Source organism: the organism of the source record quoted next, unplaced genomic scaffold (genome assembly GCF_019419815.1).
Source record: "Pyrus x bretschneideri cultivar Hongxiangsu unplaced genomic scaffold, Pyrus_bretschneideri_v1 Contig31, whole genome shotgun sequence".
In the NCBI taxonomy this organism is placed as follows: domain Eukaryota; kingdom Viridiplantae; phylum Streptophyta; class Magnoliopsida; order Rosales; family Rosaceae; genus Pyrus; species Pyrus x bretschneideri.
The window spans coordinates 1,608,458-1,634,255 of NW_025999624.1; the positions used below are offsets into that span (position 1 = coordinate 1,608,458).

Here is a 25,798-nt window from a genome sequence, read left to right on the forward strand (position 1 = left end):
AGTGACAACGTAGGATCGGCTGCTTCATTGAGGCAACTCACCCAGCAGACTGATCTAGGATAAAGTTTTGTAAAAACCGTGGCAAAATAGAAAGATGAAGCAAAACAAGGAAAGTTTTTTATTAAATTTCTAGCAAATTTATAAACCGGCTCGAAAGCTAACAAAGTTCAACTAAAGCAAAACAAAAAGGAAAAGAAGAAATTCCTAAGTCTAAGCAAAAAGACTACTCATTGGCAACCTGCGTAACCACTGGTTCCTCAATTGCCAGGCCTTGAACAACCACACCACTTTTAACAGCCCAAGCTTCCATCAATTTATCCTCAGCCGCCCATACCTGGACTGCTTGACCCTTAATTGCTCTACCAAAGGTAGCCTCAAACAAGAAATCAAGCAGATCAACTAGAAAAATGAAGAAAGTCTCGAAGTCCTTCTCGGAAAACTCATAATCAGATGGCCTGCCCTGAAGATGGTCTACATAGCCAAGCTTGTAGAAATCAGCCTGACAAGAAGTAAGCTCTTCATGATTAGTTTTCTCATTCTTTTCAACAAGCCTAGTGTGAACACCCTGCAGCTTATCCAGTTATTTTCTTAGGTTCTCGCTAGCAGACAACGCACCTTGCAGCTCCACTTCCTTGAGACAAGACACTTCAGCATGCATGAAGACAAGTTCTTCATCCTTGGCAAGACAAACAGATCATAGCTCTGAATTGACACGCTCAAGGTCCTCGACCATCGGAGAAACACAACTGATTTCCTTTTTTGTAGCTTTTAACATCGCTTAAGTTATACTAAGCTTAACCTTCAAATGGGCGACCTCCTGATGAGCGATCTTTAGCTGCATAGGAGTGGGGGAAAAGACATTAGACCCCTTCAAAACAGCAAGTTCAGATTCGAGTTTCTTGATCTTTTCAGTTGCCTAACAAAGCTGGGCCACCAACACCACTTCGGCCTTCTTAGCACACTTGACAACATCCTAATCAACGCGCATAGACTCAGCTGCCAGGATCAAAGTCTTATGCACTGTGGCAATCAATGAGGACTTTCTCGAGTAGGTAGGATGTTTCGCAAAAGAGTATGAGCGGATAGCAACTTTCCCGACATTGTCAACGAACTCGATGCATACATCAACATCCTCAAGCAGGTCAGCCTTCAGCAACGCACAAATCTCGGGAAACTCACCAGCCTCAGACTCGGTGGATCTTGCATTATTGCCTGTGCGAGCAAACTTCCCTTTCTCAGCATACGAGTCAGTCATAGTAGAATGAGGAACAGGCCCAAACGCTAACTTAGCAGCAGAATCCACATTTCCGCTTTTCATAGTGGCAAGCTTCTCAGAAGTCGAACCAGACTTAGCTCTTGACAGACACTTTGATACAAACTCGGACATCGGGGGCACCACCAAACCTTTTTGTTGGGCAAGTCTCTCAACAATGGATGTGGTCACATTCGGAGCAGTAGGTTTTACAGGCTCAGGCTCAACAGACTTTTTCATTATCTTTGGAGAAGTTAAGTCAATGACAAGCTTCTCAGCAGCTAACGTGCTCTTGCGAGCAGCAGAAGAAGTCTTTGGCTTCTTCTCAGCCAAAGGCTCACAAGCAAGTGAGGAAGATCTCTTTTTTCCACCCTAGTTGGCGACAGGCTCTACAGTAGCGATCGGATGAGCAAGTGCCTCATCCTTTATCCGCTTTATCTCTTCCTTCTGAGGTAGCCCGCCTTTCTCCTTACAAAAATGGCTGAGTAGCCAGCGCCATTCATGGTACTCAGTAGGAATGCCCAAGGCGATGTGCACTTTCTTCATATCCGCCGAGGTCCTTGGAGTTGAGCCAAATTCCAAATCTACATAAAGTAAGAAGGACGACCAGTAAACTAAAGTCATGGAGCAGCTCAACAAAAATTCAAGCAGGCCAGGAATGAAGCAGTTCACTTACCATTGATAAAGACAGTCGGAACATACAGCTCATGGAGAAGAGTCAGACTCCCACTCTCCACTAACCTCCAAGGTGTCTCTCACCCACTCATGATCGCCTTTGCAAGAAGCATTAAGCAGTCTATAACGAGACCTCAGCTGCCCTATGCCTTCCTTGTGGCCAATTTCGAAGAAGTACCATAACTCATTTATGGTCAAGCCAAGATCAAATAATCTACTCAAGTTTGAGAACCTCACCATCGCACAAGCTGCATTCGGGGAACACTGGGTAGGTGTGCATTTCATGGAGCAGATCACCTTCGGGATAAGACGCGACATGGGGAAAGTAAATCCTAACACGAAGTAATACGGATGGAATTAGATAGCTCTCTTCCTAGTAGTGGCACCCTCGTCACAAGGCTAAGGACTAATTGCACTATTGCAACATTAGAGTTTCTTATTTGACATATCAGTAAAAATTTCCAAATAAGAACTCTCATTTGATCACATTCAGTAAACTCATTTTCTATTGAGCACCTACATACTCGTCTTGGTGTCTTTTTCACACTAATGACTCAAGATGTCATTCTCTCAAGAGAGAACGCATAGTATGTATTGATCTTAGCGGACCGTCAATGCCCAATTGGTAATCCTATAACCATGAACATCTAAGATATGTGTATGAGAGAAAAAAGTCTCATATATCTAACTTCTTTAGATTACAATCTCTCTATTAGACATTCCTTTGACTTTATCGTGCAAACAAATAATTATTTATGAGACATTTGCATACAATATTTATTGACATTTGACTATACTAAATAGTTTAATATAGAAAATGTCTGTAACCTTTCAGTCTTGTGATTGAATTTTAGGGCACTTCCAACGATATTTACCCAAAAATCATTCTTACTCCCAAAAAAATAACCGCAAAAAGCTATGGACTGTCAATTGCTCTTTTGATTCTTGGACTAGAAAAGTTGAACAGCTTCGCTTTTCTTTTTATTTGAAAACTGAAATCAGTACCAGAAGAAAAACCTTCACATACCGAAGAAAAAAATTGAAATGAAAAACAAGCATATGCATGTTGTAAACAAAATTTTGGTTCCCTTAAGAGGGAAGGAAAACTGGAAGCTTTACATACACACAGATTATTAATTCTTGTGATACGTTGTACAATCTCACTATCTCTCGAAGCAAGTATTAAAACAAAGCGTCTCTTCGTCTGTTTTTACGACTAATCAACCTAGAAGGCACAATTGTGGTAGCTACATATATATATGTCTATACATGGAGTATGAAAGTTCCTTCTACGTATGAGGAAAACAAATTTATTCCAATTTTGTATTTGAAATTGTTACGTGTGAGGATGGTTCAAGTGCTTGACCCCATGATCGTCTAACTTGTGTTGTTGAGTTCGTAACGTGTCCTTTGGGTGGATTCGTTCCATTGTGGCTAGAACATCAATCATGAGTGGCCTATATTTTGGGTCTGTATGGAAGCACTGTAAGGCAAGTTCAGCTGCAGCTTGGGCTGCTTTCTTCGAGTATTGACCCCCCAACCTTGTGTCCATGATTCTTGAAACTCGTCTACTATCACTTATGAACGGCTTTGCCCAATCCACCAATGTTTCCTCGACACTCCCAGCTCTCTCATCGTCCATGGCTCGTCTCCCTGATAGTAGCTCTAACAAAACAACCCCAAAGCTATACACATCACTCTTTGGCGACAAGTGACCTGCTCATTTTTAACCATATAGTGAAGAAAATGTCCTTTAGTGGATGCACTAGTTTCCACACAATACATGATGTTTGAATAGTTATAAGTTAGAGGATCGCTTATTTATAATGTCTTTCAGTTCCATCCGCATCCTAGACACTTATTCCCTAGTTTCCTTTTGTTTGTTCTAATTTTTATTGTCAAAGAACCTTCTAACTACTCAATACATACGTTTTACTTTGCATGTCATCTGTTAGTAATTAGTGAAATAAGTTAGCATATGATCGAGTAAATCATCAATTTTATTTACTTTTTAAAATGATGCTAAGATTACATTTTCTTTCTTCCTTCTTTTCTTTCTGTAGCTTAATTTTTGTTTGCGGGTGTTACTTTTTCCAGGATTACCAGTAAAAATATCACAGATGCTATGCAATTGAAAGATAAGACTGACCTGTAGCAACATATTCTGGTGCAGCGTAGCCTCGAGTTCCGACCACTCTGGTTGAAACATGAGTATTATCTCCAGTAGGACCATCTCTTGCTAACCCAAAATCTGATAGCCGAGCACTGAAATCCTGCATAAATTAGATTAATGTTCCGTTGGGCTTGTGATTACAAGTGGCACAATCGTTCTCAAACTGGAGCTTTTGATGTGAAAGCATACCGAATCAAGTAGAACGTTGGAAGCTTTCAAGTCACGGTAGATGACATTAGCATCTAAACTATGTAAGAAAGATAACCCCCGTGCAACATCAATTGCAATATTCATCCGAACAGCCCAAGTGATAGGTTGAACACCTTCTGCAGAAGAACAAAGAACAACAAGGTCATGATTCAGGAACTTAAAAAAAATGTATATTTGATAAATGTTTCGTTTTTGGCAAGTGTTGAAATATATGTTTTCATGAACAGATCAAGGAATAGACAAATTAAAGGGATCAAACCATAGTAAACATAAAGCAGAAACCACAGAGGAACGCTAATATGCGGATTATCTAACCATCCTAGATGCTAAAAGCACATCAGTCCAATTGCCACACAAGTCCCATGACTAAGAAACCAAAAAATAGATCAAAATATCTGCATTTTCTATCACTAAGAAACCAAAAAAATTGTCTCCTTACTGTGGCTACCAATCAATATGGTCAGCAAACAAGTTCCCGAGTTCTACCCATTACATGGTCATGGTTAAACAATGGACAGCAGGACACCTAATCAGCCTAAGAACTTCCATAAATATGTCATCAAAGTAAATAAATATGTTCCGGATGTACTATTTTCTTCACAAAGGATGCTACCCCGCTATATGCAACAAATCCAGTGAAAACTTCCACTATTTTTGTTATTAAAACTCAAGAGTTAACTGGATGGATGTTAAATCGAGATTCAGTATACGTTCTTAAAAAAAAACATTTGAAACAACATAATACCAGAGAAAGCTCAAAGTTATTAATGGAAGACCGATTCACAAAATGCTGAGTTAGTTGAGTGCAGGTTAAATTAAGATTTCAGTATTTCACAATCATAAGCAGCGGGGCATCTAATTTAAAATAGTATAAGCTACCTGGCAGTAGTAGCAGCCATCGTCAATTGATATCGATCCAAATTCAACATCTTACAACACTAAAATTTTAGTCCTTTTCCTGGTTAATTATTGCGATCATTTGTTTGAAACAATAATTAAATTTTAAACAGGTAACAAATTAATAAATATATCTATCTATAAGTACGATTACCAAGTAACACACTTACTTGCAAATTGGTAAGAAGAAACAACATGAATAATTGAAAATTTGAAATACATAGGGGAAAAGGATACTCGTACTCACTTCTAAACAAATGATTCTCCAAACTTCCCCTTGGCATGAACTCATAAACCAGAAGTCTGTTGTCAGATTCTGAGCAATACCCTATGAGTTTCACAAGATTTTCATGGCGAAGCTGACCAAGATAGTTCACTTCCGCCTAAATGGTTGAAAAAAAGATTTGAGCTTCAGATGAGGAATAGCAAGATCAAAATGAAAATAATTACCAAAAAAAAAGGTCAAAATGAAAACAAGACAAAAAAAAGGTCCTGGTTGTACATACCAGCCATTCCTTGTGGCCTTGAAAGCTTTCTCGCTTGAGCCTCTTGATGGCCACCACTAACCCAGTTCCAGGTTTAGTGGGAGCTAATGTGTTTGCATCAATCCATCCTTTATATACCCACCCAAACCCTCCCTCTCCGAGCAGACTCTCTGGGCGGAAGTTCCTAGTAGCATTTTTGAGATCACTGAAACTGAAGGACTTGAGGTTGGTAGGGACAGATATATCAGCTTTGGATGCTACTAAAGCTTTATTCAAATTCCCAGACGTTGACTGCTGCGAGCAAGAGGTACTATCCATCTGTTGCTTGCCATTAGACTTTGTACTTCCTAAAAGGTGAAAGAGGTAAGAAAGCTACAAAAATATCACCTTCAAATTTCTTTGCATGAAAAATAACAAATGAATAGACAAATGACCATAGTGAAGTGCACCCATATGAATATTAATAAGCTCTTCAGGCTGCAGTCCAAACAAAAACAGACAATATGCAGAACATTTAAAGATTACTGAAACTACAATTATCAAGAAAAAAGATACGTATAAGAGCTTAGACTACACACATCAACACATGTCAAGGCCTTTTCGGTACTGCCATCAGAAACGATCAGTGCTGATTAGTTGGTAATTAAGACTATGAGACCATGATTTGTAGGACCAGACGATGAGATCATATGTTCAAGATACCCAGGAAAAGTACAAAATAATCTCACTTGGACATCTCATAAAGAGGAATGATTATTGGCCAGACCTGATAGGCCCGAATGGCTCGATAACAGACCCCTCTCGGCCTTAGAAGAATAAAAGAATCCCAGACTGGCCTTAACTAATAGGAGATGGGACTATAACAGAGAAGAAGGAAATAAGAATAGAGAAATGTATAAAAAGATAAGGATAATATGATCAATTGAAGCCATGGCTCCCTTGAAACATTTCTTGATAGGGTGGTTAAAGCATTTATTAGTTATACGGTAATATAACAAAGAGAAATGTAGCGTCGATAACGTTTGTCATGGGTCTAATTGTTTGGGGAAGGGAAGTGACTTCCACACTCCTTTTTTCTCCACCTGCACGGCCTATAAACATATTAAACAAAAAAACAGGGGTGTGTAGAAGGAGAAAAGGTGTGCCCAAATCAGTTCTCTTTGGGGAATGCTAGCAACTTTCTCTCTAACCTCCTCATGCCATGTGTCCTTTCTTTTACAAACATGAGAAGAGGGAGAGGGGACTCAGGGGAGAATGTCCAAATGACAAGGTCAAAGAATGTTTCACATTCCCCTAAAATAATACAAACACGGCTGTATCACATTATCTTAAATACTTTAAAAAGAAAAACACAGAAAACAGTATAGATGCTGCCGTGCTGTGCCGGTACAGCCATTAGATTCATAAGCATGGTAAAAAGATCATCTTTATACAAGAAAAGAAGGAAAGAAAATCTTTAAAAACCCATTTTATTTTATAATCCTAACCATTTGAGCTAAAAGTGCATTCCAACACATGATGCGTATAGGTTTCTTGAAATTTATAGAGATGATACCTAGGATCTCTTGAAAATTGTAAATCCAGATTGGAAGGAAGAAGAGGGAAGCAAGCAAACAGAAAAACACCCAAGAAAATAAGAGAAGTTAGCGGCATGGCATAAAGATACTGTTATAGTTTGTAGCTGTAGAGTAGTAGGGTACCAGAGAAGTTGATGGAAGAAGCATGAGCGCACTTGGCAGATTTTCTGCAGTAGTTTCCCATCATCGATTAAGCTAGAACAATACATCAATCAAATATGTACGTCTACTTGTAGCAGCAGCAGGCATCCAGCAGGGTAAGGAGGAGGAGGGCTGGCAAATAAGGAAGGGAAAGAAAGAAATGTGCAGGCAAGAGAGAGAGAGAGAGGAAAGTTCTTCCATTGACATTTGACATTTGACATTTATGACACTTTGAAACTAAGATGTACGAGTATCTGCTTAGTCAATGGAAGAATTCAGAAAATATTGGCCGGATGAATCACTTGTGTGGAAAAGTATTACGTGCTGTGTTATTTTTAAAGATAATAATAATAATAATATTGGTCCCACATCCATCTCCATATGAATCTGGTTTTGAAGATGCAGAGCATGTGTTTCATGTTAAAAGCACTCTGGATTTAAAACTTCAAACTTCAAACTTGAACTACAAAACACATTCAAATAGACATTCTATAAACGAAACTCGACGATCACACGTGCATTTCATTCATACGCATTGAAATTGAGCAAGAAAAATTCATACTTGCACAAGAAAAATAAAAAGAACAAACTCCTCCTCCAGAATTTAAAGATGTCAATTGCCATGGCCTCCAACTCCAAGCAGCAGATTATCTGATATCAAATCAAAACCCTAATTTCTTGGACCCCTAAATCCCTAAAATTCATTAATACCATAAAGGAAAATTTTATTTTAACCCATATAACTTCTTTCTATACTCAACTTATTATTTGCACTCATATCTCTATTATCTCTATTAATTAATGAAACTCTCTTTATCAACTAAAAGAGGGTGAAAAGACAACTTAGTCTTCTATCACACAAAAAAAAATTATGGGCAATAATGTAATTTCACATGTCCAAATTTTACTGTTTTTTATTGAAACCTCACGTACATGTGATGTTAAAATATCTCTACTATTTAAAATTAAAAAAAATAAAATAAAATAAAAACCAAAAACAAAAACCTCACATTCTCTCTCTCTCTCCCCCTCTCTCCTTTCTCATTTTCTAGAAAATGTGTTCATACACACAAAGTGTGTAGGCAAATGCTAGTTATTTTTAATTAAACTATTAATATCTCTTTAAACCTAAATTTACTACTTAAACTACCCTCACAAACTCAATTCAATATGTTATTTATCTTTACACCCATTTGATAATAAAAAACCAAAAGCAAAACATTCTCTTCTCAGACGTTACCTCCTTCCAACAGTTGTTTTTTATAGAGTTTCCATCATCCTCTACAACGTTGCTCTCGATAAATTCTAGGTTGCTTTGCACCCAAGTAAATATATTTGCACTTTCCATTAAGAAATAACCGTAGGCAATCAAATAATTCATTTATGGGAAAACGTATACTTGAAATCTGATGGCATGAAGTAATCTGCAATAGCATGAAGCAAAATAATAAGAGGTAGAAGAGAAGTAGCATTTCTAACATTCTGGTCTTGAATCATGAGTTCTGGAGAAATAAGTTGCAAAGATTGTTCTTCTTCTATTATGCTGTGAGAGGTTTTGAAATCATAAAAATTAAATGCAATTTGGACTAAAACTATGAAAGATTGAATAAAAAAAAAAACTCAATAAGTTAAACAAATTGTACCTGTTTGAAATAAAAAAAAAAACTGAGAAGTAACAAAAATACATGACAAGCACTTCGAAGGAAGATAGAAAATCTAGTTAAGAGCAACTCTATTTGGTGAGAAAACTTCTTATTCATTTGGATATTGTCATTTTTTGTGTAAGAGAAAGAAGCATGAACATAAACATAAAAACTATATTGCTGATCAAATTTTTAATAACATGATTTGTACTGTGTGGTGTCAGTTTTTGTTAGGGTTTGATTATTAGATGTAGGTTTTTTGATAAATCTTATTTTTATTGTTAATTGTATCTTGTACTTAATAGTAATTATGCTATAGGATAATAATGACATTTTATATTTAAAGTTTAAGTTTGGTGTGGTTCAAATAAAATTTTTCTATAAAAAATTCATAGTCTAATTGACTAGGTAAAAAAGAGGCTCCAAAGGAATGAAGACAAGGATTGATTAACGGTTAATTTGACAAAATATGATAGTTGTATGATATTAAAAAATTACAAGTAAATGTATGAACTTGAAATGTTTTAGAGATAAAGGAGGAAGTTGTATTTGCACCCAAACCTGAGGGTACACTGTAATTTGCCCTTTATTAAATAGTTAAAAATTTAGGTATATTCAATTAGGATTTTTTTAACAAAAATTATTATCTACAACAAGGGGTAGGGGAGTGGGCTATGTCTTACATTGGGCTAGCAATAATATGATTGAAATTCACTTTTGGAAAGAATTGAACCTAAGTTCTCTCACTTATAAGTGAAGAAGAATATCACTAGACCGCACTTCTAAGTTGTTTTAATACCATGCGAGTGGGTTTGGGTTTTCATGTGTTGGGATTTTATAAACCAACGTTCATAACTAGTGTGATGTATTCTAACACACAAATTAAACCCTATAATTGTAGTATGTATAAGTAGGGATCGTTATAGGCCGGGGATTAGAAGGGATGCTAATCTACTCAAATTAAACTCTAACACACTAAACTAGACTCAAAAACAAAAAACTAGACTCTAACAACTTAAAACAAGCTAAATAGACTCAAAACACACAAACTAAGTTAAATTAACTCAAAACAGGACCTAAGGAGTAATTTGGACGAATTTTAACTAAAAAGACTCAAAATACTAAATTGGACAAATTTGAACATGTTTCTAACTAATCTAAAACACTTAATTAAAGAGGGGGGGATTGATTTGGATGAAATTAAAGTAAAAACAAATAGATTTAAATACTCTAAACAATTTGGACGAAATTGGATGTTTAAATGGGTGAATGGCTAGCTAGAGGATCCTTCTCCACACATGACACATGCAACACAAATCGATTCCCAGTTATTATTCCTTTAAACCATGAATGACAATGCCCAAATTAATCGTGAAAAGCACAAGTTATCTTTCAGATTTTCCTAAATTCATTGAATTGGATCGAATACGCATCACAACCAAATTATCCTTATCAAGTTCCCTACCTATGAAAAGCATGATAGAAAGACATATCAAAGGTCATTAAGTTCTTTGAAAACCATAAGCATTGACGAGGCATTCGTAACTATGAAAAGCATGATACTCATATCAAGGATTTACTTAACACAATAATGACTAGTGACTTCCACTACTTGTAAATATAAGTTCATAACGATTAGGTGAAACTCCCTTATACTCTAGCATCAAATTCATGCATGCAAACTAAGTGTGCACCCTTAATCAACATACAAGAATAAGTTATCAATCAAACAGATAGTAGTAAATCGCATTCATGTTTTACGAAACAATAACTGGAGGAAATCAATTCTTATCACATATATGTTCATGGCTTTGAATTCACCTTTAGCTAAAAAGAAATTAGTTCCTCATGTTCGCACTTAAACAAAGATAACTTAAATTAAACATTGAAAGCAAAAGATAAAATACACATAGGACGTTCCAGCAATCCAAACTTGAATGTGATGGCACGGCTAAACTCTCCTATCCTTTCTCCTTGCAAAGCTGCGGCACTAGAGGGAATTTTCTAAATTTAGGCTCTTGAGGTGTGGTGGATGATGTGATGTGAAATTGTGGTAGAGGGTGGTGATTATGAGTGCTACAGCATCATGTATTTATAGGGTGAAGGGAAGGCATGAAATTGTGCTGAAAGGAGAGGAATTAGGACTCCAAATCACCAAAGAACAAGGTCATTTCAATCAGATTCCAGGGAGGACAAGGAATGGTTCTTGTGGCAGATTCTAGAACTTCTAGAAGGGTTACATGTGGCATAAACTTAGGGCACGAAAATAGGGCTTCTAGAACCTGATATTTAGGTGATTTAATGTAAAAAAGACTCCTCTTTGCAGCTGGAATTAAGGTAGGAAAAGATTAGGATAGGATAAGATAAGATAAGGTTGAATAAGATTTAGATAAGATAAGGTTGTTTGGATAATGTTCCTTCTTTGTAGCTGATTCCTTATCTTCAATGCTTCCAAATTTGTTTCTCTAGATATTAAGCACATTCTTAGCCTCTCTTGATCTTCAAATTCGTTCATCCACCTTACTCCATGCATGTGCTATCCATTCCAAGCCCAAAACTGCTCTAAATGCTCCAAATTGCACTTTCTTGCCAACTTTGCCATTAGGACCTACAAACACACGAAAATAACTTAAAACACTATAATAAATGGAAAGTAACTATGTAAATGCAAGAAAACAAGCTAACTAATTCGCATAAATATGCTCCTATCAATAACATAACGTTAAGGACAATCAAAATTACATGGGTTGTTAAGGACAATGCCCACATCAGGAGATCAATGCTACTTGAGTTCTTGATTTTTTTTTGTTTGTTGACTGACCAATGCATATTTCTTTTAATTGTCTTTTTTTTGTTGACCTGGTGCCACCGACCAAAGACATTTGCATTAAAAAGGATATGTTTTATATGTAACTTTATATAATCAATTTTAGAAGATGTATTTGAATGCATGATGATTTGATATTCAAATAATTTAGTATTCAGAACCATAAAATGGCAAGAACTGAATTAGAACCGGTGTAGACCGAACCGTAAAGTTCTAGTAATAAATTTAAGCGAAACCGAACCGAACCGTTAATATTTTTCAGTTCTGGGTTTGGTTTAGGAGTGGAACCGCATCATGCCCACCCTTAACAATGCCTACTCCTCCTTTCTCTGTTCACCTTTTATCCAACTCTCTCTCTGCTTAACCATTGTTTAGGCTTTTAGAAAAATCTGCATCTGTTGCGTTATGAGAATAAACAGTTGTAAAATAAAATTGTTAAGTGTCTGGTAAACTTCTTTTGTAAAAGTACTTTTAACAAAAAAAAAAAAATTGTTTGAGCTTGGTAAACTTTTATATAAAACTGCTGTAAATATGTTAAATGATTAAAAGTAATATGGTTTTGAATGTGATATAATAATTGTCAAAGAGAATAATGTAGCGACAAAGATTGTAATTTTGTAAAATATACGGGTGTATACTTATCATTTAAAAATTAAATTAAATGGGCACTGTTTGTTATGCTTTGAAAAAAAGTAGTTTTTTAAAAAACTATGGTAGACCATATTCCTGCTTTCTATTGATATTGAGAGCAGTTTTTTAAAAACTTTTTTTTTTTTTTTTTGTTTTACTAAACACATTTGGTGTTCCAAGTTTTTCATAAGCTTCTTTTTTTAGAAGCACCACAACTCCAAACCAGCCTTAAGAGTTTAAAACCGAAAAACTTACAGGTTTGTCAATGCTGCTCTCAACTCCATTAATGTCGGCGATACCAGCCTAACATAAAAAATGTTTGGAGACAGGATTAGCAATCTCATACTTTCAGGAGGTCTCGTTAAGACCACCTATGAAGCACTTAGTCCATATGAGTCTGATTTAGTCTCATTAAAGTTAGTCTTTGCTCGTACCAAACACGGACTAGTAATTCTAATTAAACCAATCCAGTCTAGTAAAGGGCAAATAAAGAGCCCTAAAAGGATATTATGAATGCCCAAACATTTTCGTATAAACAGTTTTATGTTGGATTTGCAAAATGCCATCAATATCTAGTCCATAGGCATTACTACGATTATGAGCCGAATAAAGAAGAGTTAGGGAAATTCATCATTTTGGTTAGTCGCCTCCTCATAATTTCTTTCTAAATACATTTTAAAAGTCAAAAGGTCCTAATTTGTCAGCATTACCTTTGAATGGATTTCTCAATTCAACATAGAGCGATGTCCTCTTCCCCGATAATTTAGGAGTCATTTTCTATTTCGATGGGTTTTATTTTTTTCTTTCAATTTTGATAGTTAACCTACCAACAAAAAAATTAAAAAAAATTAAAATCACTTATTTATTTAGTTTCGAAAAATCACCCATTGATATTGGTCGGAATGCCCTAATGCGAAGAACGAACCCTCTTTCTCCTCGATCTCTCTCTACTCTGCTCTGATTTCAGTCGCTCCCGAAGCCTGAATGCTTTGAAAACTCAAAATTCCATCTTGGTTCTGATCAGTCATGGCCTCCGGTATCTCTCTCTTTCATCACAAACGTCGTTCTTGTGATTAAGGTTTTTAAAGAGTATTGACGGAAGTGAGTGAATGCCGCATTCTCTATGTATAATGGCATTGCGTCTTGTTTATGTGTTTTTGTATGCAGATGCTGATATGGAGGATTACGGATTCGAGTACTCAGATGAAGAGCGAGCCTGAGGAACAAGATGTCGACATTGAGAACCAATATTACAACTCTAAAGGTATGACTAGGTTTTCAGTTTTTTCTCAGCCTTTTATAGGGTATTATTTTCCTAACTTCAACAAAAAAGTTGAGACAGACCCCGAAGGAGCACTTTCGGGATTCCATTTTTTGTTTTGTTTATAAGCAAATATGTTCATATTTATTGAACTCAACAATGGGGATTATTCTCATAAAATTAAAAAATATGAACAATGGGAATTTGTTTAATTTTGGTGCACCTGGCTAATCAGTTTCTTTTTATTTTTTTTTATTTTTTTTTCCTCTTTGCAACTCAAGCACAACAAAAAAGAACTCCAATTTTTCTTTTAAATTAATATTTTTTTTATTGTTGAATATTAACCCATAATGGAGATTTATAATCAAATTCATTGGTATGTGTCATAATCTTATTGGTGGTGGGTCCCACATATGTTAAAGAGGGCGACTTTTGAATTCAGGAAGAAGAGAGAGAAAGTGCACAAGTAAAAGTGGAGTGTATGTTGAATTTCAAGAAGTAAAGTAACGCTTATAAATTGGAGAGTCTTGACCAATTTGAAAGATCACTTGATGTAGTTGAAATAATTGAATTTTGGGTTGTTCCATCATGTAAGGAAATTCAATACTGGAAGTCATAACTATCTCAATCTTTATTTTTGTTGTTTAATGACTATTTAAGAGTTAAGACTATTCCAATGCTCATTTTGGCCATGCATAAATTGAACCAACAATTAGGATAAGCATGAAAAGTAAAGCTTTTATGAATACGGATACTCCCAATACATCGAAACTTATTGCCCATGGACAAAGAAAAACAGTTTCAACATAAAAAACAACAAAAACTAGAGCAAACATATAATAACAGATTCTAAATGAGTTTTAGGGGTAAAGTGGGATCAAAACCAAGTTTCAAGGGACAAATGAGATCAAAATATTAGGGCATGTTTGGTACTTTACTTGAATTCAACTTTTTAAACTTAAAAACAATTTTCAAGTTTTAGGCCTTAAAAACTTGTTTGGTATGACTATTTTAAAAAACTGAACTCAAGACTAAATAAAAAATATAGTCTATTATCTAAAAACATAAAAGTGAGTTTTTAGAGTTTTTAAACTTAAACTTACTCATTTCTTTTCTCTCCCTCCTCCCCTCCCACTCCAAATCTATCTCTCTCTCTCTCTCTCTCTCTCTCTCTCTTCTTCTTCTTTCTCTTTCCTCTTTTTTTTTTACCTTTTTTGTCTCTCCTCCAATCCACCATCTTCATTCTCTCGGTTCTTTCTCTCACTCCTCTTCCCCTCTATCTTGTCCAATCCTATCCTTTCTTTTTCTTTCCTTCAATCATCTCTTACTTTCTTTCCTCCTCTTTCCTCTTCCCCACCCTCTCTTGCGGCCCCCTCTTTTTAGATATATTTGTCTAGTTTAAGTCATATGATTTAAAAATTTTAAATCGCAAGGCAATCACCTTTTTGAGTCTTAAAAAAAATTGTTTTCAAGAAATATTTTGAGAAATGATAAAAAATTTCAAAGAGGATACTAAACATGACCTTAACTTTAACGTTATTTGATTGAAGAAACATAAACATAATAAAGTGGAACGAGTTTTGAGTTTCAAGAAATGAAGTAATAACTTTTGAATTACAAAGCACAAAATTAAATTAAAATCAACTTTCAAGAAGTGTAGTTAAAAATAAAGCCCTAAACTAATTTATACTGTTGTCGCAGATAAGTGTAGAAAAATGATTTTTTGATCGGGTAGTTTTGATGAATGAAGAGTAAAGCGGCATGGAAAAAAAATATCTAAAGAGAGGAAAGAAGAAACGGAACACAAGTGCATAAAAAAAAAAAAATAATAATAAAGTAGCCGATGTGATGACGTAGACGTCAACTTCAACTTCAACGAAGAAAGAGAGAAGGGTATTTAACAGGTTTGGGTTGGTATTGGCCCCGATGACTGTACAAGTCTATCCTCCATCAAGAGAGAGAGCTCCACAACAAACAAAGCGGATTTCAACCAAAAAAACAAAGAAAGCGGATTTAGATCTCATCTGGATTCTTATAAAGAAAATTTGTATTAAGAGTGAAATTATAAATTTTTTTTAGTTGGGGCACTCCCAAAAAATAACTAAGAAAATCTTATCATAGTATAACTTATATCCAATATAATAATAAAAATGATTTTAAATGATAATATTTTACAAAAATTTCAATTTAATAGTGGAAAGTGACAAATTGATGAGAAAATATTAATACATGAAAGGCAGGAGAGAATTTTCTAGTTTGAATGACAGAATAAAAATGATTTTGCTAATATAATATTTAATATAAAGTAGAAGTAGTACGAAGATATATTTGATATTAGAATACATATATATATTTTTTTTCAAAGATAATGCGTGTGTGTGTGTATATATATATATATATATATATAAATTGTAGTCTTCAACTTAACAAACGAATAAATTGAGTGAGGGCATCTATTTCCAATGGGCCTTTATTGACTCCATCCATAATTTCTATGATCCTTACCTCTGTTCATCGTACATTGTACAATTATATATTGTTTTGATTTTTTTTCTTTTAAAATTAAACTCGAATAAAAACCACAACATATATTATATACAATAGTCGATAGTCGGATAGAATGCGAAGGCAAGCTGTACTGTGGTGTACAACACCGCACAACATGGACCACGACCTGTTCTTGGTCCCATCCAGGACGCAATTATTCATTTTCCTCATTAAATATAATATATAGTTTATTTTATAATATATACACAAAAATATAAAGATAAGTGAAAAGAAAAAAAAAAAAGAAAACAGAAAAGTGATAGAAGAGAGAAGGAATCGAGTCTAGTCTGGTGAGCCTACTAGTAATTGAGTTGTCTGGTACTGAAGTGAAAAGTGAAGTGATTGCATTTCCAGGCAGCCGAGGAGGAAGGAAGGAAGGACGGACGGAAATCCAGTCGGCGGAGGCGGCGGCGGCGGCGGCGGATTGATTGTGCTCATAACCTGTTCAAGTATGTATTGAATCAGTGTCTCCCTCTCTCTTTCTTTTCGACTTTTTTATCGTCTTTCATCACAATAATAATATGACCATCCACGTGAACGGGAACGTGATGATTATTCTATTATATTCTTTAATAATAAAGATAATTATTATTATTTATTTCTTCGTCTAATTCATTTTCCTTGTATTATTAATTTATTAAATATATATTTGATGAATTGTGGTTGTTGGTTGACGTCATAGATGCATAAATAATACAATCGCTCAGTCTGTCAGCTGCTCCGGAAGAAATTGAAGATTTTACTGTCTGTGTTTGCACCGGTTTTTGCAATTTGGGTGCCTTGTTTGTGTTTCCGGTACTGGGCTTGTGTTTCTGCTGCTGCAACTCCATGTTTGAATTAATTTAATTAATTTAGGGTTTGTAGTGGAATTGGATGCTTCGATTGATTGATTGTTTTCTTTGTGATTTTTGTGGACAGTAATATTCTTGTCTGAATTCTTGTTTGCATGGTTTGGTTTTTCAATCTAAATTTACCAGAATTCGGATCAGGATTTGGATCTCAACTAGTGTTTCTGCTCCTCGCCTTGTTCATTTCATTACAGTGTCACAAAAAAATTCACTCATATTTTCTGGGGCCCTTCCTTTTGCTGATTATCTATCTTTCACGCAAGTTTTCTCAGGAACCCTCACGTTGAATCACTAAGTCAAGAATGAATCAACAGAAAATCAAGCGTCGGGTTGGTAAATACGAGATTGGAAGGACAATCGGTGAGGGTACATTTGCAAAAGTCAAGTTTGCTAGAAATTCTGAGACTGGGGAGCCTGTGGCTCTCAAAATTCTTGACAAAGAGAAGGTTCTGAAACACAAGATGGCAGAACAGGTCTCATTACTTGACATTACTTGCTCCATTGTTTGCTTTGCGCTTTCTCTTCGTTCTCCGTCTTGTGCTTTTTATTTTTTTTTCATGTTATTTATCGGTTTATATGGATTCTTGCTTCCTATCCTCAAAACCACTCTAGACAACTCCCCAAAGAAACTTTTATGTAGCTTCAGTCTAGGAAATAGAGTGAGTTTAAACAAGGTCCTTTTAAGTGTGTTATTTTTCATATTTGTGCAGATCAAGCGGGAAATAGAAACAATGAAGCTGATTAAGCATCCAAATGTTGTTCAGTTGTATGAGGTCTCTCTCAATCTCTATCTGTATATATGCATTTCTACTTCTACTTGCATGAGCATGTGGTCTGTTTGCTTTCTATATTCACCTTGCAGGTTATCTGAAGTAGGTCTTCTTGGTATATGGATGTTCACAATTTAATGTGGGAATATGGCCAACTTTTTTCTGTTTTTTCCCTAAAGTTGCTACACTATCCCTTCAACACGTGCCTTAAAGGATGCTTGCATGTTGTTAAAAATCTAATCCAATCAGAATTTATTTTCAACTGTGACATTTCAATTTCAGTGTCATATTTAAGTTTTTAATTCCTTTTCTGGTTCATTGTACTTTTTGGTAGTTGATTGGTTCTGAAGTTTATTAGGGAAGCCTATTCTTTCTTATTTATGGTTCATGATCTATAATGTTTAAAACTATATCCTCTTACATCACGTTGCGGGTACCTTTATAAGAAGTTGTTAATAATTTACAGCTGAGATTATTAACAAGACTTTAGTCACCAATTTCCATTGCATGTATTAATCTTTAATGGGTAGAGTGTTAAATACTCTCATGTCAATATGGAGCAAATACAAGTGTCCTGTCAGGGAGAGATGAATCCATTTACTACCAGTAAAAGTGGCGCTACATTTTGATGCAACTGTATTAATAATTTTGTGTATTTTCAGGTAATGGGGAGTAAGACAAAGATATTTATAGTTATGGAGTTCGTAACTGGAGGGGAGCTCTTTGACAAAATTGTTAGTATCTTCATTTTTCTTCCAGTTGTATTCTATAAATGGTTTATTATCAATTTACAAAAATAAATCACATACTGTAATTAATACTGCAGTCTAACATTCCCGTTTAGCCTAAATTCTCTTCAATTACCAAGTTGCCTTGCTCACTCATTTGTGTAAATGGATCTGTTGACCCAATCAAATTCAAGCTCCGCTGATTATTTGGGAGAGAGTTCATATTTTCTCACGAGTACTTCTTTTGATATGAAGGTAAACAATGGACGAATGAAAGAAGATGAAGCACGGAGATATTTTCAACAGCTTATTAATGCAGTTGATTACTGCCATAGCAGAGGCGTCTATCATAGAGATCTCAAGGTACTTAAGCTTAGTAAACGTGCATATCACAGATATAAATACAGTAAAATGGTAATAAATTTTCATTTTCATTGCTTTTCTTGCAGCCAGAAAATTTGCTATTGGATGCATATGGGAACCTTAAAGTTTCTGATTTCGGATTGAGCGCACTATCCCAACAAGTCAGGGTATAAATGATATTAGGCCATCTGCAATTAACTTTCTTTCATCATTCATATATAACTATCATTTTATCTTATTGATGTTAGTTTTGTTGTCTGGATGGTCGGCATAAATATCTTTAAGTAACTATTTGCAGAAGCAGGTGTCAAATCTCTAGAAATTAATAAAATTGTTAGCACATTTATATGATAGGAGTTATATGGAATTTAGTCTCTTCCTCATTTATCATTTACATCAACACTGCAATCTGTGATGCTTGTTCTAGTAATTGGTGCATTTGGGATTGAGATGATACATCTTAAATATTCAGAATTTGTTTCTTACTGTGATGCATTGGCAGGATGATGGGTTACTTCACACTACCTGTGGAACTCCAAATTATGTTGCTCCTGAGGTATGGATAAGTATTCATTCCAATCTTCTTCCACATTATATATATTTATCTTTCTACACCGTTGTTCCTTAATCATGCAAAAATGTACTCCTGTGAGCTTAGGTCCTTAACGATAGAGGCTATGATGGGGCAACTGCGGACTTGTGGTCATGTGGAGTGATACTCTTTGTATTGCTTGCAGGTTACTTGCCTTTTGATGATTCAAATCTTCTGAACCTGTATAAAAAAGTGAGCATTTTACTGATTCTGTATAGCAACTACATATCGTTGTTTATATTCAGTTTATTATCTTCTTTTGCTATGTATGCAGATCTCGGCAGCTGAGTTTACTTGTCCCCCGTGGCTCTCTTTTGGTGCCATGAAATTAATAGCTCGAATTTTGGATCCTAACCCTATGACTGTAAGTGGTTTATGCGCATTCTGTTGATAAGATTGTGGCCTTTCTGCTATTTGTTATATTTGATAATATAGCTCCACTTTTCGTAACTTACACATGGTGGTGATTCATATTCATTTTAAAACATAATGTTAGATGGAATATAAAAAGTGAGATGCGATGAGAAGGTCAAAACTAATTGTCATGGTGCTTAAGAGGGTCATACAATATAGTGTTGCGTACTTCATGTATAATTTTGCCATATATTTAATGTGCGGTGATTCGTAAAATTAAGATGGCCATTATCCATTGTGGGTAGAAGCATCAATGTTATGCAAAACTATTGTGGATATCGCGTTTAAAGTCTTCTTCAATTGGGAAAACCAGTCCCATGGGGCTGCAACAACAATCTTTCATTATATCAATGAGTACAACTGAATAATCTTGCTAAGTCTCTAGAATTAAGAACTCGATGAAAAAAAAATCTAAAAGAATAAGAATATGAAATACATTCTTCTCTTTTCTGTTCTGTTGCTCACACATTGCCCTTTTAATATTCTCACTCTAACTCTAGAGTGGTATACAACTTATTGTTTTGCTCCAATTCAAAAATAGTGCAATAGCTCCTTTATAGACATAATAAAGGTCTTCTTCAATAATGATTACTAATCCTAATTGAATCTAGTTATCAATCCTTCTCCAATTGAGAAACCAACTCCAATTGGGAAAACCAATCCAATTGGGAAAAGAAAACAATTTAACCCTCTAAGACAATAATTCCTCATAGACTTTGGACAACTTGTCATGGGCTGGAAAAATCCAACAAAAACTTCATATGGGACAAAAAGAACCACAGTTGCGACATAAGCACAATTTAATATTAGTTGAATACAAGATAAAAGGGTTAACCAAAGTTCCACCTAAAACTGCTATGTGTATAGTGCATTAAAAAATTTGGAAGGAACCTGCCGAAGATATGTGAGGTAGCAAAGTCTATACTTACTAATTTAGTTAGCATTGACAAACTTCCCCGGGTTTGCACACATTGAACAAAACTGCCTTGTTGACATTTTTACTAGCATATGACAATAACATAACAGCTGACGTTCTTATGCTTTGACAAGTTAATATGTTGTAGCTTATGGGATAATGAGGTCAATGCTGTGAATTGTTAATTCGCCACTAAATGTTTTCTATTTTCATTGTCTGATTTCTCTCTCCGGGTCAGTAACATCATTTGAAAGTGTTTTGCGATTGTTATCGTAAATAAAGTTATAGTTAGATGATTTTAGTCTGCATAGGCCCTGCTTGAGTGGGAAATGGTGGACCCTATCTGGTTTTCTTCAGGTTTTCCTAGAGCTACCCATAGAGCATTTCAACAGTTGGAACTACTCAAAATGTACGACAAAGACACTAAACAAAGAACTTTCAAGGTGTCATTTTAAAGTTCTCTCAAATGTATTACATCTAGTCATTTTGAAGTCCCTCTTAACAAATTTTTGTAGAGCATTCCTACCAACCTTAACCTTAGGTCCGATGGAATTTAGAAGTTCCTCATCCAAACATGTCATTAAAGAATTCCAGATAATTTTATCTTTTATGTATTAGATGTTTATACTGGTGAGGCATGATAAAAAGCAAAACGAAGATTGCTGAGGTAGTGCTCAAAGCAGGACAAGGTTTTTCTTCATAATTCATAGGCATCAAACTGCTTGTTTGAGTATATTGAGCATGTATATGACCACATGCTGCTAATTCTTTCCCGACTTCTTTTTTCTTGACAAGAAAAGTGTCTGCTTCGTGGCACTCTTCAAGTGATTTCCAGAACACTGAATTCATCACAGACCAATTCTTTGTATTGAATTGCCTTGACTATGCTCTTACGACCCAATATTTAGTTGGTGACTATGATTTCGTTTGTTACATGGCAGCGTGTCACTATTGCTGAAATTTTGGAAGATGAATGGTTCAAGAAGGATTACAAGGCACCTGTGTTTGAGGAGAAAGAAAATACAAACTTGGATGATGTAGAAGCAGTTTTTAAGGATTCAGAAGTATGTGCAAGTTCTTTTTTCATAATCAGTATTAAGATTTTTATTTATGTCTTTGGTTGCTAAGCATTGTTAAAAGTTGTCTGATGCGTGTTCTTGGCTTCATGGCAGGAGCACCATGTGACGGAAAAAAAGGAAGAACAACCAGTAGCTATGAATGCTTTTGAGTTAATTTCAATGTCGAAGGGGCTCAACCTTGGGAATTTGTTTGATGTAGAACAGGTTTGCTTCGTTAGAGGGCTTGCTGGCTTTCATTAGCAACATGTGCTGTGCATAGTATTATGCCTGTAACACTTTATGGGGACTGCATGCATTGTGAAATGTTGAAATAATTTTGTTTTTTAAATGTCATTTGTGTATGAAAGGCATCTGTTTTCTTCTGATATTATTTACTATTGTTTTGTCCTATGGGAAAATAAAATTTCAGTTTTGTTCAAAATTTGCAGGGGTTTAAGAGAGAAACAAGGTTCACATCCAAATGCCCTGCCAATGAGATAATTCATAAAATTGAAGAAGCTGCTAAGCCTCTTGGTTTTGACGTGCATAAAAAAAACTACAAGGTGAGAAGAAGTTGGAATTTAAGGATTTGAGGTATTTGGTGTGCGTGCATGGTGTGTTAAGAAGATAACAAATTTTATATTCGTTCTCTCAGCTGAGGCTTGAAAATATGAAAGCTGGAAGAAAGGGAAACCTTAATGTTGCCACAGAGGTACATGGAAAGTTGTATTGAGCTTAAAAAGTTGGATCAGTGTCGTTTATGTTTTGTTTTTAACACATTGCTTGCTGCGTTGATCAGATATTTCAAGTTGCACCTTCTCTTCACATGGTTGAAGTGCGAAAAGCTAAAGGGGACACCTTGGAGTTCCACAAGGTAACGCTCCTTGCTTAATTTTCTTGATGTCTCATAGTATGTTTAACCGGCATGGTGGGCAACGCCAGCACCAACGCCAATGCCATATACAAAATTAGTGATTAGAGCATATGTCTTGAGTCTTGACAAAGGAATAGGCTTAAGTAGGTAAGTTTGATGGTGAAACTTGTAGTTTTCGAATTTTGCAGTTCTATAAGAACCTCGCAACAGGCCTGGAGGATGTTGTTTGGAAGACGGAGGAGGATATGCAACAAGTCAAGTAAATCAGTGGTATAATTGTAATCAATTTCGCCAACCATTTGTTCCTTCTACTGTTTGTGTGAGAACGTTCCTTCTTTAATTCTACTAACTCAGGGTTGGGTTGCTTCTACATCAAATGTATTTAAGTTTTATTTGTACTTTAAATTTTTTCGATGCCAATCAAAACTATGATCCAACCATCGTGGCCTTTATCATATTTTATCCATAGATTGACTAAGTTTATAAAAAAAGATAAAGAAGACAAAATGAATAAAGGAAAATTATTACAAATAAGGCCTTTGAATGATGAACAATATATATATGCATTCGCTCATATAAAATGGTATCAACTCCCCTACCATTGCGTATTGGTACTTATCGGGTGTAGAATAGATCTTCTTCTTTTTGTTCTTACGAGCAAAATAGTTACATTATTACTAAAAGTAATAGAAACTTAGATAAAAAATAAAATAATAATAATACAATAGTTTGGTATGTGTAGACCTGAAGACTACATGATGCGCATGCCGAGTAACTTATGAGTTAATTACGTCATTGTGAATGCGGGCGTTCTAACTCGCAATCGAGCGTGGCCGGGCGAGTAGAATAGATGTGGTGGCAGTTGTGTTAAATGTGTTGTTGACTTCTACATTTAAGTGACTACGAGGAAGAAATGTATCTTTGTGTTGAGTTCTAGAACTTGAAGACAAGGTTGTCTATTTCATTGCAAAGTTCAGGATCTTCTATATTAGGTTTGACTGACTCAATTATATTTGTGAGAATATATGTGCATCTAATCGGTATCAGGTTGTAAGCGCACATGTACTCAAAGGAGATGAATGTTTTTTAATGGTGAATGGGGTTCGGTCATCTAAATGTGATGTGGTAGAAACTTATACACAAATTAAACCCTATAAATTATGCAATCGTAGTACGAGTAAGTAAGGATTGTTCTATTCCGAGGATTAGAAGGGAAGCTAATCAACACAAATTAAACTTGTAAAACTGAAAACTAAGTTAAACTAACAACAAAACAATGACTGGGATTTTGGACGAATTTGATTAAAACAATAGTAAATGACAACAAGTTAATTAAGTTGTGAATGAAATATGGATGAAAGGATAGCTAAAGGATTCTTCTCCACACATGAAGCATATGCATACAAATCGATTTCTAGTTATTATTCCTATAAACCATGAATAAAAATGCCACAAATTAACTGTGAACAACACTAATTAACTCTTGGATTTTCTTAAGTTCATTGAATTGGACTCAGTGATACAACAAAATTATTCTTCTCAAGTTCTATAACTATGAAAAGCATGATAGAGATACATCTCGAAAATCATTAAGTTCTGTTAAAATCATAAGCATTGACAAAACATTCGTAACTATGAAAAACATGATATTCCTGCCAAGAATTTACTTAACTCAATCATGACTAGTGACTTTTACTACTTACAAATATAAGTTCATAACAATTAGATGAAATTCCCTTATATTCTAGTATCAAATCCCTGCATGCAAACTAAGTGTGCACCCTTAATAAACATACAAAAATAGTTCTCTATAAAGCAGATAAGTAAATTGCATTCATGTTTTATAAAACAATAACTGGATGTAATCAATTCATATAAAACATATGATCATGGCTTTGAATTCACTTCTAGCTAAAAAGAAACTTAGTTACACATGTTCATCATAACTGAAAAGCAATCTAAAATAAACATTAAAACTTAAAACAAAGATAGAAAGAACTCTGAAAACTCCAGCAACCTCAATGGATGAATGGTAGGCATGGCACTCTCTAAAACGTCCAGGAATTTCATATATATATAGGGAGGGAATGGCTAAATCCAAGGAGGAAAAGGTTTTGGTGTTTTGAATTATTTTAGGACTCTAAGAATTAGGTAGAGAGTGTTGAAATGTAATTATAATTCCTCCTTGTAGCTGGAGATAAGATAAGATAAGATTGGATAAGATAAGATAAGATAAGATAATATTCCTCTCCAACTAGGATTCCTCTTTCTTGTGTAATTTCTTGCCTTCCAAGCCTCAACTTTAATTTCTCTAGATTTTAGCACATATCTAGCACCATTTAAACACCAAAAACGTCCAGCCGATATGCTATCCTTGCATGCTATCCAATCCAAGTCCAAAACTACTCCAAATTGCTCCATTTTGCCATTTATTGTCATCTTTACCAACTGCACCTACAATAATACGAAAATAACTTAAATTACCAAAATAAATGGAAATTAACTAAGTAAATGTAAAGATATAAAATAACAAAGTCGCATAAATATGCTCCTATCAAAATGCCAAACTGTAAAATGCATTTGAGAGTAACCAATCATGAATCGCTTAACTTTTTAGGGAAGCTAATAAAGTGAACTATTTGGCCTAAAGAGTTAAGAATTCTTCACTTGCCAAGATTTGGATGGATAATTAACCAATCCAGTAGTGTCGTTTACTTGTCCAAACTAAAGGAGCTCCTATTCTGCTTAATTATACTACACCAGTGTTGTTTACTTATCCAAATTGAAGGTGTCGCTGGTTGTCAACACATTGCTATTTACTTATCCAAACTGAAGATGTGTCGGAGAGGTTTAGGATAATATTTTTTCTCAGGGGTGTGAGAGTGGTTTCATGTAGAGCTTTTCAGTTGTTTGTAAA

General features: G+C 35.1%; 2 protein-coding genes across 9 annotated transcripts; one reads left to right on the forward strand and one right to left on the reverse strand.

Annotated features, from left to right (window-relative positions):
* Positions 1-2,972: 2,972 nt before the first annotated feature.
* On the reverse strand, positions 2,973-8,088 carry LOC103938717 (probable serine/threonine-protein kinase PBL3). 4 transcript variants are annotated; one of them, XM_018645340.2, is made up of 7 exons: positions 6,713-6,808; positions 6,459-6,549; positions 5,714-6,039; positions 5,455-5,590; positions 4,290-4,426; positions 4,077-4,200; positions 2,973-3,643 (listed from the first exon to the last, which is right to left on the reverse strand). In XM_018645340.2, exons 1-7 carry the CDS (start codon positions 6,791-6,793, stop codon positions 3,264-3,266), a joined length of 1,275 nt encoding a protein of 424 aa, XP_018500856.1. In that variant the 5' UTR covers positions 6,794-6,808; the 3' UTR covers positions 2,973-3,263. The 4 variants fall into 4 exon arrangements, with proteins under 4 accessions (XP_018500856.1, XP_048446227.1, XP_048446226.1 ...); XM_048590270.1 differs by lacking the exons at positions 6,459-6,549; positions 6,713-6,808 and adding an exon at positions 7,973-8,088; XM_048590269.1 differs by lacking the exons at positions 6,459-6,549; positions 6,713-6,808 and adding an exon at positions 7,393-7,871 and having other exon boundaries at positions 2,973-3,592.
* An 8,432-nt stretch (positions 8,089-16,520) lies between these two features.
* Positions 16,521-23,321, forward strand: LOC103938719 (CBL-interacting serine/threonine-protein kinase 3). 5 transcript variants are annotated; one of them, XM_009348751.3, is made up of 15 exons: positions 16,526-16,767; positions 17,430-17,639; positions 17,877-17,939; positions 18,599-18,670; positions 18,920-19,027; positions 19,114-19,194; positions 19,530-19,583; positions 19,686-19,811; positions 19,894-19,983; positions 21,891-22,013; positions 22,122-22,232; positions 22,457-22,570; positions 22,663-22,719; positions 22,807-22,881; positions 23,070-23,321. In XM_009348751.3, the coding sequence occupies exons 2-15, from the start codon at positions 17,469-17,471 to the stop codon at positions 23,142-23,144; spliced, it is 1,320 nt and encodes a 439-aa protein (XP_009347026.1). In that variant the 5' UTR covers positions 16,526-16,767; positions 17,430-17,468; the 3' UTR covers positions 23,145-23,321. The 5 variants fall into 5 exon arrangements, with proteins under 5 accessions (XP_048446225.1, XP_009347026.1, XP_009347027.1 ...); XM_009348752.3 differs by having other exon boundaries at positions 17,439-17,639; XM_009348755.3 differs by lacking the exon at positions 16,526-16,767 and adding an exon at positions 16,955-17,113 and having other exon boundaries at positions 17,439-17,639.
* Positions 23,322-25,798: the final 2,477 nt, after the last annotated feature.

What these genes read in the sequence shown, in the direction of transcription:
- LOC103938719 (XM_009348751.3), top strand. Translation starts at nt 17,469, where the DNA reads ATGAATCAACAGAAAATCAAGCGTCGGGTTGGTAAATACGAGATTGGA. An exon ending in AACACAAGATGGCAGAACAG is followed by an intron (nt 17,640 to 17,876) that starts GTCTCATTACTT and finishes ATATTTGTGCAG; the next exon opens with ATCAAGCGGGAAATAGAAAC. An exon ending in TGGATCCTAACCCTATGACT is followed by an intron (nt 19,984 to 21,890) that starts GTAAGTGGTTTA and finishes GTTACATGGCAG; the next exon opens with CGTGTCACTATTGCTGAAAT.
- LOC103938717 (XM_018645340.2), bottom strand. Translation starts at nt 6,793, where the DNA reads ATGTTTATAGGCCGTGCAGGTGGAGAAAAAAGGAGTGTGGAAGTCACT. An exon ending in CCAACGTTCTACTTGATTCG is followed by an intron (nt 4,201 to 4,289) that starts GTATGCTTTCAC and finishes TAATTTATGCAG; the next exon opens with GATTTCAGTGCTCGGCTATC. An exon ending in ACCAGAATATGTTGCTACAG is followed by an intron (nt 3,644 to 4,076) that starts GTCAGTCTTATC and finishes AAAAATGAGCAG; the next exon opens with GTCACTTGTCGCCAAAGAGT.